The 15,105-nt window shown below is 34.3% G+C and overlaps 2 protein-coding genes across 2 annotated transcripts in view; both read left to right on the top strand.

Annotated features, from left to right (window-relative positions):
- The window catches only part of etfb (electron transfer flavoprotein subunit beta), a 458,646-nt gene that overhangs the window by 101,228 nt on the left and 342,313 nt on the right, over nucleotides 1-15,105 (top strand). The gene's annotated exons all lie outside the window — the stretch shown is intronic.
- nek10 (NIMA-related kinase 10) overlaps nucleotides 1-15,105 on the top strand; it is a 48,057-nt gene that overhangs the window by 29,468 nt on the left and 3,484 nt on the right. Inside the window, exons 24-33 of the mRNA XM_087287999.1 lie at nucleotides 7-136; nucleotides 3,357-3,427; nucleotides 5,376-5,574; nucleotides 7,548-7,644; nucleotides 9,290-9,335; nucleotides 9,624-9,655; nucleotides 9,767-9,867; nucleotides 9,940-10,050; nucleotides 13,744-13,846; nucleotides 13,929-13,981. Coding sequence (XP_087144125.1) covers nucleotides 7-136; nucleotides 3,357-3,427; nucleotides 5,376-5,574; nucleotides 7,548-7,644; nucleotides 9,290-9,335; nucleotides 9,624-9,655; nucleotides 9,767-9,867; nucleotides 9,940-10,050; nucleotides 13,744-13,846; nucleotides 13,929-13,981 — 943 coding nt within the window. The remainder of the gene's footprint in view (nucleotides 1-6; nucleotides 137-3,356; nucleotides 3,428-5,375; nucleotides 5,575-7,547; nucleotides 7,645-9,289; nucleotides 9,336-9,623; nucleotides 9,656-9,766; nucleotides 9,868-9,939; nucleotides 10,051-13,743; nucleotides 13,847-13,928; nucleotides 13,982-15,105) is intronic.

The raw sequence follows: 15,105 nt of genomic DNA, 5'->3' as shown, positions 1-15,105 counted from the left end.
TGTCAGCCCAGAGATTGTGAAGAACGAGCCTTACGGTGAGAAGGCAGATGTTTGGGCCGCCGGCTGTATCCTCTATCAGACGGTCACTCTCAATCCTCCGTTCTACAGCGCTAACATGCTCTCGCTCGCTACTAAGGTCACAGTTTAACATTTACTGATGAAATCATGATGCAGTGCATTGTATAAGGATCAGTCAGTCATTATAACACTCTGGGCTTTGACTAAAGTTTTGTCCTTTTGTAATGACTTTTCTATTGAGTACACTTTTGTTGCATTTACTTTTGATGGACATATGTTAAAGGGTCAAATCAACAACAACTACATTATGTAAAATAAAATAAACACTTGGCTCCTCTGTGCTACAAATTGTTGATGCAGAAGCAGAGAAAGAGAGAGGTTTGATTATCAAACACCCATTTAATTTTGAATTACTGGGGGAAACAATATTTGCATTTACATTTAGTCATTTAGCAAACATATTTGTCCGAATTTTTTTGGAGGAGGCATTCAGCAATTCAACATAAAGAGGCAAAACACGCAACAAGAGCTAATTATGCAGAGGAACTGTTAGTCCTCATAGAATTACAGTAGATGCTAGAGTAAAGGGGAGTGTTTTTTTTTTTTTTTGAGAGAGAGAGAGAGAGAGAGAGAGTTTCTACAAGTGGTCTGTCTAGCCCAGGGATGTCCAAGCTCAGACCTAGAGGGCTGGTGTCCTGCATAGTTTTGCTTCAACTTCCTCCAACACACCTGCCTGGAAGTCTCTAGTATAGGCAAGGCAAGGCAAGTTTATTTATATAGCACATTTCATACACAATGGCAATTCAAAGTGCTTTACATAAACAAGAATAAAAGAAACAAGTAAAATAAAAATAAAAACAAATAATAAAAATGCGTAAAAACAAAACAAAACATAAAAACAGGTAAAATGTGATATAAAAGAATGAAGAAGAAGAGAAAAACATGATAGTGCAATCTGTTGGACGCAGCACAGTGCTCATCCAGTAAAGGCAGAGCTAAACAGATGTGTTTTCAGTCTTGATTTGAATGTGCCTAATGTTGGAGCACATCTGATCATTTCTGGAAGCTGATTCCAGCAGCGAGGGGCATAGTGGCTGAAAGCCGATTCACCCTGCTTTGACTGAACTCTTGGAACTTCTAGTTTATATGATCCTAATGATCTGAGTGATCTGTTAGGTTTGTATTCAGTGAGCATATCTGTGATGTATTTAGGTCCTAGGCCATTTAGTGATTTATAGACCAGTAACAATACTTTAAAATCTATTCTGAATGTAACTGGCAGCCAGTGTAAAGACCTGAGGACAGGTGTGATGTGCTCTGATTTTCTGGTTCTGGTTAGAATTCTGGCTGCAGAGTTCTGGTATACCTAGACAGAGCTTGATTAGCTAGTTCAGGTGTGTTTAATTGGGGTTGGAACCAAAATATGCAGGACACCCGCCCTTCAGGACCAAATTTGGACACCCTTGGTCTAGCCCATTCACCTGTCTGAAGCAGACTTTATAAATACTGTGCTTTTTTGTGCTGATTGTATATAATTTGTGCTAATTTCTTTAATATGCAGAAATTACATGCCTAATTGTTTAAACATTTGAAAAAATCATCTTAAGAACACTTAAAAAAGAGTTTTCTCTGCTTAATCAAACTACTTATTTAAAATGAGTTTTTTGGGGGGGCGGAACAACTTCATTGTTTTATGTTCAATTCACTTCAATTTGTAAAACCAATTAATTTAACTTAATCGATTTGTGTGAGGACAACTAAAGAAATTGTGTGGAACCCAGAATTTTATTTCAAAAATATAACTTTTTTGGACAATTTCAATTTTCAATTTCAATGGGACTAATTTTGAGAGGATCACGTGATTATGATTGAACATGGCTGGTTCTGCATTAGCTATGTATCCACCAATCAGGCCATTCCTAACCCACCTTAAAGAGACAGGGTTTCTCACTACAGCCATCTTCGATTTGAAGAATCCCCCCTTCCACCCTTACTTCTCTACCTTTCCCTTTATGGGGCGGCACGGTGGCCCAGTGGTTAGCACTGTTGCCTCACAGCAAAAACATCACAGGTTCTTGTCCTTTAACAGGCCGGCGGTCGTTTCTGTACGTAGTTTGCATGTTCTTCCTGTGCTCACGTGGGTTTTCCCCTTGTTCTCCATTTTGCTCCCACATTCCAAAAACATGCAACTAAACGTGAATTGATCAATCTAAATTTAGCACTGAAGTCAATCTCTCATCCAGCAGCAAATCTCTTCACACCATTTATTTTCGTCATCAGCTCTTATCAAGGGGGGAGTTGTCGAGATCTACCTGAGCTCAAAGCTCCCCTCTCGCCCTGCAAACGGGAGGGAGCCCTGGGCCTAAGGACCTTTTGAGCTCAGGGCTCTTTTCCGGGACAGCATGCCAAACTTGCTTATAATCAATCATCAGCTAAGAGTGAACTCTTGAATTTCCTTTTAACACTATGTCGCTTCAAATGACAAAAATATCCATTAACCTATAATAATGATAATTGATTAAAATTCAGGATTTTATCAATTTCACAAAAACAAAGAGAGAGAGGGAGAGAAATGATCTGTAAAATCGCATCTGTTGAATTAAACCAAATTAAATAACTATTTTTTAAAAATTTTGTTAGATGTTTTCATTTTAAAATACAATACTTTTTATGTGTTCCATTTCTAACAAGTTTCTAAGTTGTAATCATGATGAAAAATCAGATTTTTATTTAACAAAAAGATATATAAATCTTGACAAAAGTATGCTCTAGAATCTTTAAGTAAAGTCAAAAAGCTATTAAAATCCTGACATTACCCCTAAATAAAAACCAGGAATACAAAAGCCTTTTTTAAACTTTATTTTACTTTAACACCTTGAGAGGGCACAATTCTCACTTAAAAAAACACATTTTCTCAGTTTTAATATGAAATGTTGCATGTATTGAAAAACAATAACACAAATAAATACATAAATAAATAAATAAATAAATATGTGAATGTAAAAAATAGCTTAAATTTTTTTAGCATAGTATCAATAATATTTCTATATCAAATAAAACTATATATATATATATATATATATATATATATATATATATATATATATATATATATATATATATATATATATAAATTCTGATTGAAAAAAAATATTTTAGATTAAAAAAAATAACATTTCAAGGCTTCTTTCATTTTTTTTACGTTAAATAAGCTAAGTGAGACCCCTTTCTTTAAATGATGCTTTTTAATAAAATTTTTACCAGACATTTTCACTCACATGTTTCAAATGTTTGTCAGATTTGATTGATCTGAATTTCAATGTCGTTCATGTGTTTAGATTGTGGAAGCTGTTTATGAGCCACTAGAAGACAAAACCTTCTCCGAAAGAGTAACCGACATGATTAAATGGTAGGATTCCCTGAAAACTGCTTTCTGCTTTCAGATATAAACACATGCAGCCTGGATACAGATATGAGATTGTTGTAGAAATCTAAAATCTTGAAAATGACACAATTTCATATGTTTTTTATTTTATTTTAATTAAATGAAGAGAAATTATGATCTGAAATTGATTCAACAGATGTATTATTTTACCAGCATTGTTATTATTATTATTATTATTATTATTATTATTATTATTATTATTATTATTATTATAAGAAAAGCCTTTGTGTTATAAATTTTATTTAAAGAAAAATGTGTATCAAATGCCCTTTGTGCTGCCAGCCATTGGAATTTAAATACTGAGTTTTAAGTATGAATAGGGTTTAATTGAGTTTTAATGTGATTTATGTGATAACATTGAATGTATTTGTGTTGCCCGTTTTCTGTAATATGTGTGATGTGAACGCTGCTGTGGTTGTGTGGTGAAGCCAAAAATAAATTTAAAGTAAAGTAAAAAATATTTATAATTCTATTCTTCATCCCAAGAACACCTAATGCAATTTTCAGAAGACATACAGTCAAGCCCGAAATTATTTACACTCCTCGCAAATTCTGACCTAAAGTTACTTTAATTTAGGCAAGCTTTTGTTTTGTTTTGTATTTTGACTGCAAATGACACAGGCTTCTCCCCAAAGATAATAAGACGATGTACAAGAAGCATCACTGTGAAAAAAATAAAATAAAATTCTCAGATTTTATTTACATTTGAACAAAAAAACCTTTAAGTCCAAATTTTCCAGGGGTAGGAATACTTTCATGCTTGACTGTCCATATTCTATGTATATACAGTTGAAGTCAGAATTATTAGCACTGCTTTTTCAAGTGAAGTTTATTTATAAACAAATTTCGAGAGGATCACGTGCTTATGATTGTTCACAGCTGTTCCAACTTTAGCTAATGACTGATTATCCTATCAGACGATCCTTAACTCACTATAAATAACCAGACTTTTCTAATCTCAATATCTTCGTCTTGAAGAAACCCCCCTCCCAACCCTACTTTCCCTCCTTACAAACGGGCGTCACGGTGGCCAGCGATTCCTCACAGCAAGAATGCCCCTGGTTTAATTCCTTTCCAAACCAGACGGCATTTCTGTGCGGAGTTTGCTCGTTCTCCCCGTGGTCGTGTGGGTTTTCCCCGGGTCCTCCGGTTTCCTCCCACAGTTCAAAAATAAGCACTCTTAACAATTAATCCAAATACTTTAGCTAAACTCTGAGAACACCTTTCAGCATACATATCTGACACTTAGCTACAACAAGAAGAGGGGGAGTCATCGAGATCTACCTGAGCTCAAACTCCCCTCTCGCCTTGCAACGGGAGGGAGCCCAGGACTCGAGGATCTTATAAGCTCAGGGCTCTCTCCCGGGACAGCACACCAAACTAGCTTTATTATCAATCATCAGCTAAGTGTGAACTCTTGAAATATTTTCCAAATTATGTTCAACAAAGCAAGAAATTGTTCACAGTATTTTCTATAATAATATATTTTCTGAATAAAGCTTATTTGTTTTATTTTGGCTATAATAAAAGCAGTTTTTAAATGTTTTAAATCATTTTAAGGTCAATATTATTAGCCCCCTTAAGTAACATAATTATTTTTGATGGTCTATAGAACAAACCACTGTTATACAGTGACATGCCTAATTACCCTAGTTAAGCCTTTAAATGTCACTTTAAGCTGAATATTAATGTCTTCAAAAACATCCAGTCAAATATTATGTGCTGTCATCATAGCAAAGAGAAAAGAAATCAGTTATAAGAAATGAGTTATTAAAACTATTATGTTTAGAAATGTGTCGAAAAAATCAGCTCTCCATTAAACACACATTGGGGAAGAAACATACTGGAGCGCTAATAATTCTGACTTCAACTCTACGTATATATGCTTTATATGTTGTCTATTTTTGTTCAGGTGTTTGACTCCAAATGCAGACGTCCGTCCAGACATCATCGAGGTCAGTTCCAGAATCTCTGATATCATGATGAGGTTTGTGGATAGTCTCTGTGTATCCCATAATGCACTGGAGAGAAGGGCGGAGCGAGACAGGAAGAGAGCGCAGAAGTACTTTCTGGAGAGCAACAGGACTAGAATGTGTGGCCCGATACAACAGGTTTGAAAATTCTCTACTTCTGAATGAAGCAGAAATGATTTATTAAAACTATAATGTTTAAAAATGTGTTGAAAAAAATATTATCTCCATTAAACAGCACTTGCAAAATATATATATATATAAAATAATAGTAACATATTACTTATTCAATCCCAGAAAATATCTTACATTAACATTTACAGTTACATTTTCTGATACTTGCTCATACCTATCGTAGTTCTTGCTTAAATATGAACATGTTTACTCATCTCATTCATTCATTGATTTTCCTGCGGCTTAGTCTCTGATTTATTAGGGGTCACCACAGCGGAATGAACCGCCAACTATTCCAGCATATGTTTGACACAGCGGATGCTCTTCCAGCCACAGCCCAGTATTGGGAAATACGTATACACTCTCGCATTCACACACACACTCACACACACACACACGCACACACACACACACACACACACACACACACACACACACACACACACACACACACACACACAAATACACACATACACACATACACAATGGCCAAATTAGGTAATCCATTTCACTATCCGCTTGTTAAGTGCTGACATGTTGGTGACGTATGTAATACTGTATCTGGGTCCAAGCCGCCACTCAGTTGAATTGAGAAAATATTCGTTTATGATGACTTTTTATTTATATCCCACATTAGAGTAAATTTCATATAAAGTCACAGTATAAACAACAATCTCTGGGCTTGCTGCATAACAAATACCCAAAATTGTAACAATTTATAAAAAAATTATTCACTTTCTGGTCATCAGATATTAGGCATTGACGTATATATTGCGATCGTGATTTTCGAAAGTATTACAGCGCTTAGTAAACATGTTTTATTTCCATTCCATGAGTCTCCCCATACAGTCTGATAGAGCGCTTGGACCCGGAAGCCGTTTTGCGTGACGTCACACGTAACAAGTGGAAATCGCATGTGTTGTGGGTGAAACCGGAGCACCCAGAGGAAACCCACACCAACAATGGAGAACATGCAAACTCCCCACAGAAACGCCAAATGACCCAGCCGGCATTCGAACCAACGACCTCTTCTTCCGTGAGAGGCTGCTGTGTGCGCTTTTTTGCATCTCAAATGTCTCTCGCGAGTGCCATTCGCACCGGCGCTGTCTGATTTTTACCACGTTTTCGGATTTTACCACATCCTCACCCTGTTATGAACTTGTTCACTTTATTTTTTGGATTCTGTTTTTGTCTCCAGAAACGTCCATGGGACTACATTTTCAGAATGAGCCTGGGTTGTACAAAATGAAGGCCAAATTACATAAGAAAGTAAATGAATAAATGAATGAATGAATGAATGAATGAATGAATGAATGAATGAATGAATGAATGTATGAATGAATGAATGAAAGAACAAAGTCCATATTGCAAAAAAGTAAATTAATTAATCAATAATAAAGTACTTATTACAAGATGAAGGCCAAAAAGCACAAGTATATGAATAACCAATAAAGTGTATTTACATTTTTCCGATATTTTTAATATATTTTCAAACAGTCAAGCCTGGCCCAGATGAAACAAGTAGTGAAAGATTAATGTAAATAGGCATTACTTTCCTTTAAAAAGTACCATTTTTAGTTTATTTTTATTAAGAAGTAAAACATATGCTAGAAGAGTTGGTGGTTCAATCGGCTGTGGCGACCCCGGAAAAATAAGGGACTAAGCTGAAGGAGAATTAATGAATGAATGAGAAAAAAAAAACTATAAGAGTACAGTTAAAGTACTGAACCGATAAGTGGTATCGATAAAATTAGTAATGCTGTTAAAACCTTAATGACACCCATCCCTAGAAGTAACACAAGATTTAATATATTACTTTTAAAAGTAACTTTTCCCAACACTGATTCAGTGTACCTGTTTATTCTTTGAGAAATAAACCTGTTTGCTACAAAATGATTCTGTCTGGATAGTCATGTGTGTGTATTGTTTTTTTGATTCAGGGATTAAGCTTGAAAAATCAAGATGAATCACAGTCTGAGAGCTTTGAAACGTCCACATCAGTTTTAGTAGTTGGAGGAGAACAAAAGCAGAGTCAAGGTAACAACTTACACCTGATACATGCAATCTTAATAAATCACAATCTAAACATTTACTTTAACAGTGAATAGAGGCATCAAAGTACAGTTGAAGTCAGGATTATTAGCCCCCCTGTTTTTCCCCCCAATTTCTGTTTAACGGAGAGATTTTTTTCAACACATTTCTAAACATATTAGTTTTAAAAACTCATTTCTAATAACTGATTTATTTTATCTTTGCCATGATGACAGCACATTATATTTGACTAGATATTCTTCAAGACACTTCTATACAGCTTAAAGTCACATTTAAAGGCTTAACTAGGTTAAGTTAACTAGGCAGGTTAGTGTAATTAGGCAAGTTATTGTACATTGATGATTTGGTCTGTAGACTATTAAAAAAAACATATAGCTTATAGGGGCTAATAATATTGACCTTAAAATGGTTTTTAAAAAATTAAAAACTGCTTTTATTCCAGCTGAAATAAAACAAATAAGACTTTCTCCAAAGCAAAAAAATAATTATTATAAAAAAATAAAATTATATATATATATATATATATATATATATATATATATATATATATATATATATATATATATATATATATATATATATATATAATTTTATTTTTTTTATAATAATTATTATAAATATATATATAAATATATATATATATATATATATATATATATATATATATATTTATATAAACAAACATAAACAAAAAAAATCTAAGGGGGGCGAATAATTCTGAACTGTACATGCAAAAACAGTTCATAAAGCAACACAGTAATTTTTTTTTTTTTGTGTGTGTTTAAAAGACGTCTAATAAATATCCAAACATAGATGTATTTTCTAAAACAAGGCTATATTTGGGCTGTAAGTGACGATAGACTAGTTATTCAAAACCAGCAAAAATCAGCAACAACAAAACTCAAAATATTACTGAGAGATTTGTTTTGCCAATATCTCTGTCACAAGCACCAGTGATCCAGGCTTGCAGATTGCTGGTATGCACTTGCACCCTCACTCTAATTCTGTCACTTTACGAACTACGTATCTCATCATGCACCTCACACACACCAGTTTCGGAATCACTGTTGATTACACACACAGCTGGGAGCTGATCCAAGACTGATTAGAGAGACTATTAAGACTGCTCATTTTGACACACACATTGCTGAGTCTTGTTGGTTAAAGCCTGTAACATACGAATCGTCGTTCCATGTCTGACCCTTGCCTTTACGTTGTCTGCTGCCTGTATCGACCATTTGCCTGTGACCTGACTACACTTTTATATTTCCCTATGTGTACCCATTTGCTCCTTTGTTTAACCACCGCCTGTCTGACGTTTCTGAATAAAGCTGCACATGAATCCTCAGTAAATTGTCACTCAACTCCCCTGTTGGTTACCTTCACATACCCCTAATGCTTAATTGCAATATATTGTCATCATCACCCAGGTTTAATCTGATAAATGCAACTGTTTTTATGTTCTTAATCTATCTCTTTGAAACATAAACAGTATTTTATGAGTTAGTTTTACCATATGCTAGCTTAATCTCTTTAAAAAACATGATCAGTCATTTATGCAGTGAATATACTAAGTGTGAGATACATAATTTGCTCAGATTAGAAATAAGTTTTTTTTTTTTTTTTTAAGTATCCCAGTGTGGTGTGAAGGGTGCTGATGAACTGAACATGTCCAGGTGGGTTTGTCTAATTGCATTACATTATATTAAATATAGTATTCTACTATATATTAAAAATAATGTAAGTGTAAGAAGTATTTTTTTTTGAAGCTTTACTTTATTGTTTACATGTTTTTTATGCATCTTTACATGATTTTATGCATGCTTTTTTAATTTAAAAACTTTAACTTTAATACAATATTTGCAGGTTCTTTGTAACTGCTAAGAAATATGAAAGCAATTTCTAATGTTTATCATGTGATGCCATCTAAAGGCATTTAAAGTCTTTTGTTTTGTAATTCACAGTGGAGATTTTCAAAAGCCAAAAGCACGTCCTGGTAAGAATGATAGTATGCACAGTATTAAGATGAAATCTCATGAATTATAAAGTAAATCATGAAATATTCAACACATTTAAACTGTGTTTCCATATGTTGTTTGTGTGTTAGCGTCGGCAGGAATTTGTTTATCTCAGAGAAAAGTTCGACAAATTGATGATCCCAACCAAAGGCTTCTTGAGCTCCTGCACAAGATTATATTCATCACTCAGGTCATTTAAAGTCTGCTTTCAGACATTTTTCGAGACATTTCAGCCCCTTTTAATCCTGTTTTCTGTTTTTAGCTCCCTCCAGCACCACAAAACAGCTTCAAGCAGAGAGCAATTGAACGCTTTAAGAAGTCGCTCTTCATATATGGAAGTGATGCATACAATCTCAAAGTGGAGCTCAATAAGGTACTTTAGATATTAAGAATTCTTAATAATTTCACACCAAATTGCATAATATCATATGTGTGTTCTTTGTTTGCTTCGAGCAATAGTGAACTGTGAAAATAGAGGCTTTAAAATCGTTGGAAACATCAAGGTGGAAAACAGCTCCCCCTAGTGGTTATTACTGCAAACTTCAGTGTAAAAATACTTATTTAAAAGCTTTTGGAAGCTATTTTTTCTCTGTGCAACAACAGATGATTGTGTATTTTATCTAACTTGATTCATATTTGTATTGGTCAATCCTATGTACATCGCTTACAAGTGGTTCAAAATGCAGCTGCTAGACTTCTTACCCTCGTAAATGTGAGCACATTACCCCTCTCTCTGCACTGGTTGCCGGCAGAGATGTATAGTAACGAAGTAGAACTACTTCACTACTGTACTTAAGTACTAAAAGGCAGTATCTGTACTTTACTGGAGTGTTATTTTTTTCTCCTACTTCCACTTTTACTTAAGTACATATTTTCCATGAGTTTAATACTTTTACTCCGATAGATTTTTTATGTGATGCATCGTTACTCGTTACTAGGGGTGTCAAAATGATCGATATCAGTTCAGTAATAGGTCATAACCGGTGATTACGTGATGACGTCATTTATCTCCTATGCGCGATGTCGCAATACTATTGCGGAGGACGGAGGCGCGAGTGAAGGCGGCACACGAGCCGCTAATTTACTATAGGGAGAAATGTTGTAAAACTTCACCTCTGCCTCTCTCTTTCTCACTTTGGACATTTGACCCGCTGGCCTGTTTGTAAGGTAACTTTCCCTCTTTTCTTGGCTGTTAAAGCTGTCGATCCATCCAGACACGAGCGTGCCTGATGTTCAAGTTTTCTCCACTGTGTCTATTACCTGTGATAACCGGCTATTCTTCCCGCCATGGGTGAACAACGCTTCTTTTCTAAAGCCCTTTCTGTTGAGCAGATGAAGATAATAACCAATCATCATAAGACCTCGCCTGTCAGCGCTCAAAAAGCAGGCGGTATAATATTGACATGAGTTTATTAGCTGTAAATGCTCATGCTGTCTTCTGTGCATGAGTTTTGTTTGATACATTCAGAAAGAGTGCTTTCTTTAAGCAGGTCAAATTAAGAGTACAGTTCATATATGTGACTGCTGTATTAAAGAACAAAATTGTATTAAAAATAACCCTATAACTGTCACACCAAGACAAAAGCAATATATTTATGCAATATAAAAGCAATAAGTGCAAGACCAATTTAATTAAAAACATAATCAAAATTTAAAAAAAATAATACTAAACCATAGCCATAAGCCATAAAGTATTTTAGAGTTTCTTTTAACACAGTACTATAGACACTTTCCTGTTTTTCTTTTTTCTTTTTTTTTTACAATAAAATCAAAATCAAGTGAATTAGTGCAACAGGATTTAGTTTGCTTGTTTAGTTTAGTTTCACGACTGCTTCCAGAAGACATAACTCCTGTTTATTGTGGTATTAACCAATCAAACTTCAAAACTACCAAAGTGTGAGTGAATAATGCATGTAAGAGAGAAACAGTGTGATTGTACCTGTGTGTGCGTCTGTGTGTGTGTAAGAGAGAGAGAGAGAGAGAGTGTGTGTGTATGAGAGTGTAAAAGAGTGTAATTTCGTGTTTGTGTGTGTGTGCGCCCATGTATATGTATAACAACATCGGTATTACACAGATGTTAGGAGGAGATGGTGAATTATGTGGACATTATGTATAAAATTCAATCACACTAAATATTTTTTTATTTTCAGAAAGTAAAACTACACATAATTTCCTGTAAGGGTTGGGTTTAGAGATTGGATTTGGGGTTAGAGCATTCAAAAGTTTGTAGAGTATAAAAACAATTGTAACCTATGTAATGTCCCCACAATTCACAAAAGTGTGTGTGTGTGTGTGTGTGTGTGTGAGAGAGAGAGAGAGATAGAGTGAGAACTGTGTGTGAGAGTGTATGAATGTGTAAGAGTGTACATTTAGGTGTGTGTGTGTGTGTAAAAGAGAGAGAGAGAGAGTATGAATGAACATGCTGAATTATCTCATCAGTGAAGTGATTTTCTGGTAAAAGAGCCTGACGATGTGAATTCTTGTACCATAGAAATTATTTACAGAGAAAAACAGTATCGTTAGCCATGTTTCTTTTCATTCTGCTTAATCAAGTGCCCCAAAGATATTTAAAATAAACAAAACAATATGATGTCTTTTGACTGCCTTCTTTAATAACTACATTACACAATACTTGTACTTTTACTTTCAGTACTTGAGTAGTAAATTTTTAAATAAACTACTTGCAATACTTAAGTACAAAAAATGTTGAATACTTTTGTACTTCCACTTAAGTATGGTGCTTAAAGAGCACTTCTACTTCTACTCAAGTCACTTTTTGATAGAGCACTTGTACTTTTACTTAAGTATGGGTCTCTAGTACTTTATACATCTCTGGTTGCCGGTATGTTTTAGATCACAGTTTAGCATTTTACTCTTTGTTTGTAAGGTTTTAAATGGTCTGGCGCCTTCTTATCTATCTGAACTTGTGACTTAACATATCTGCTAGATGTTTACCGTCATCAAGTCAGAAACTGTTCAACTGTTCAAAGTTTCCAGATCAGAGTTAAAGAAAATGGGAGACGGGGCCTTTTCCATTGTGGGTCCCAAATTGTGGAATGGTCTACCTCTTTCTATTAGAATAATCTCTACTGAATCTGTTTTCAAGGGGAAACTGAAACTTCACCTTTTAGAAAATGATTTTAATACCGGAGGCTTGCTGTTTTCTGTTTCATGTAGTATATATAGTATGTTGTTTTATTACTTTGATCTTATTGATACATTTTTAACACAATTTGTGTACTGCACAATAGTCAACAACTGTTCTTATAATGCGCTTTATAAAAAAAGTCTAAGTAACAATTAATGTTTTTTTCCTTGAAATAAGTTATAGGTAAGTCTCTACTGAGAATATTCTGATTCATGAGATTTTATCATGAGATTTTTTTGTGAAAAAATGTCTAAATGGTTAGATTGTAAGATAAAATGTTTAAATTACATTTTCAATTTATATTTATTACAAAGTTGGGAAGATTGTGTTTATTAGAAAATTGTGAATGCTAAACTCAGAAATTCATTTAAAAATGAAAAAAACTGAGTGAAAAAGTAGGAATTTTGAGATTTAAATTCAGAATTATGTGAGGGAAAAAGTCAAAATTGCAGGAGGTAAAAGGTAGGAATTGTGAAATCTAAACTCACAGTTATAATGGAAAAAAATCCCAAATATTTTGAGAGAAAAAGTAGAAATCTAAATGTAGAGTTTTGTGGGGGAAAACTGCAGGAGAAAAAAAAAGTAAGAATTGCAAGATCTAAAAGATTCAGAACTAAAGTTGTAAACTTGACATATTGAGAAAGAAGAAAAACTTGCAATATCCAACTCCAAGTCCAAATTGTAAAATATATGAACTCAGAATTGTGGGAGGAAAAAGTAAAAAAAAAAAACTTAGAGTAAAATTGCGTGGGTTTAAACACTGAAATCCATTAAATAAGTCAGTATTTCAAAATCAAAACTCATAATTCAAAATATGAGATGAAACCACAGAATTACGATAAAACATACTTCAGTATTGCAAGTTGGAATAATATCTGAATATCTAGCTTTTCAGCTGTTTCATTGTCAAATTTTCAGGTTCTTCAAGGCAGTCAGGAGCTGGTAGAGATGTCTTCAGCCAGCAGAGAGTGGTGGTCCATGATTCAGTCTCTAAGCTCAGACCCCTCAAACGCAGAAAATCGTGGAAGTGTAATTCAGAATTTCTTCTTATTACACTTTAAAGCCTTACAAACTTCTCTGAGCTGGTCTTATTCATTTTCCAGGGGAATCAGGTTACTCCAGTCTTCAAGACGGCCTCACATATGAAGATATACAGGTTGGATTTTAATCATTCTTATTATGTAGAATATTGTTGTCTATCTGATGCTGCTTAAACATATAAGACTTTAAAATGTTTAATCTGTTTTCGCCGGAGTGTCTGAAGCACAATCTGTAAAGGCTTCACCTTCTTCAAGAAAAGGGGAGGGGCACTTTAGCTCATTTGCATTTAAAGAGATACACAAAAACACATATTTTCACTTCCTCACAAATAGGAGCATTTGAGATATTTTGAGCTTCACAGGCACATTCTTAAAGGGGTTAATTCCAAAATTAAAATAAACTGTTACCTGTTTTGGTTGCTTGATGACGAGTGTTCAAGTATTACTTACATCAGGGGTGGCCACACTCAGTCCTGGAGGGCCAGTGTCCTGGAGAGTCTAGCTCCAACCCTAAACAAACACACCTGAACAAGCTAATCAAGCTCCTACTAGGTATACTAGAAACTTCCTGGCAGGTGTGTTGAAGCAAGTTGGAGCTAAAGTCAGCCAGCACTCCAGGACCGACTTTGGAAACCCCTGACTTACATTATATTATAAATAATGTTACATTTCTTGCACAGATTGATCGATTAATTTATTTTTAAACATTTTTAACATTATTTTAAGAAAACTTTATTGTTTTTTGAAAAGACAAAGAGCAGAAAAAAACACTTAGGGCCCTATCATACACCCGGCGCAATGTGGCGCACGGCACGACGCAATTGTTGTTTGCTAGTTTCAGCTTGGCGCAAGAGTCGTTTTGATGTTTTGCGCCACACTGATTAAATAGCAAATGCATCTGCGCTCATCTGTGCGCTCATAGGCGATTTGGTCTAAAAAAGGAGACGTGTTGAGGCGCATTGCTGGCGCGTTGCTATTTTGAGAAACTATAATAGATTTTTCAATAGACCAAAACACTTTCGTACACACAAGATGTAGAGCTATATGCAAATATCTATACATATGAAAAAGATGTAAAATATTAAGGATATATATAGGATATAATAAGGATATATATAGGATATAAATATAAATGATTAAAATGTTACAAAACATATTATTTTCGAGCCTACATAAATATAAAAAACACTGCTTCATGCCTTATTCATCTCGGGAGGCTTTATCAGTTCATTTATAACAA

The sequence above is a fragment of the Danio rerio genome, chromosome 16 (genome assembly GCF_052040795.2).
Source record: "Danio rerio strain M-AB ecotype USA chromosome 16, GRCz13ab, whole genome shotgun sequence".
Lineage (NCBI taxonomy): Eukaryota > Metazoa > Chordata > Actinopteri > Cypriniformes > Danionidae > Danio > Danio rerio.
The sequence above is the reverse complement of the archived record's forward strand: the minus strand, read 5'-3'. Positions and strand labels throughout refer to the sequence as shown.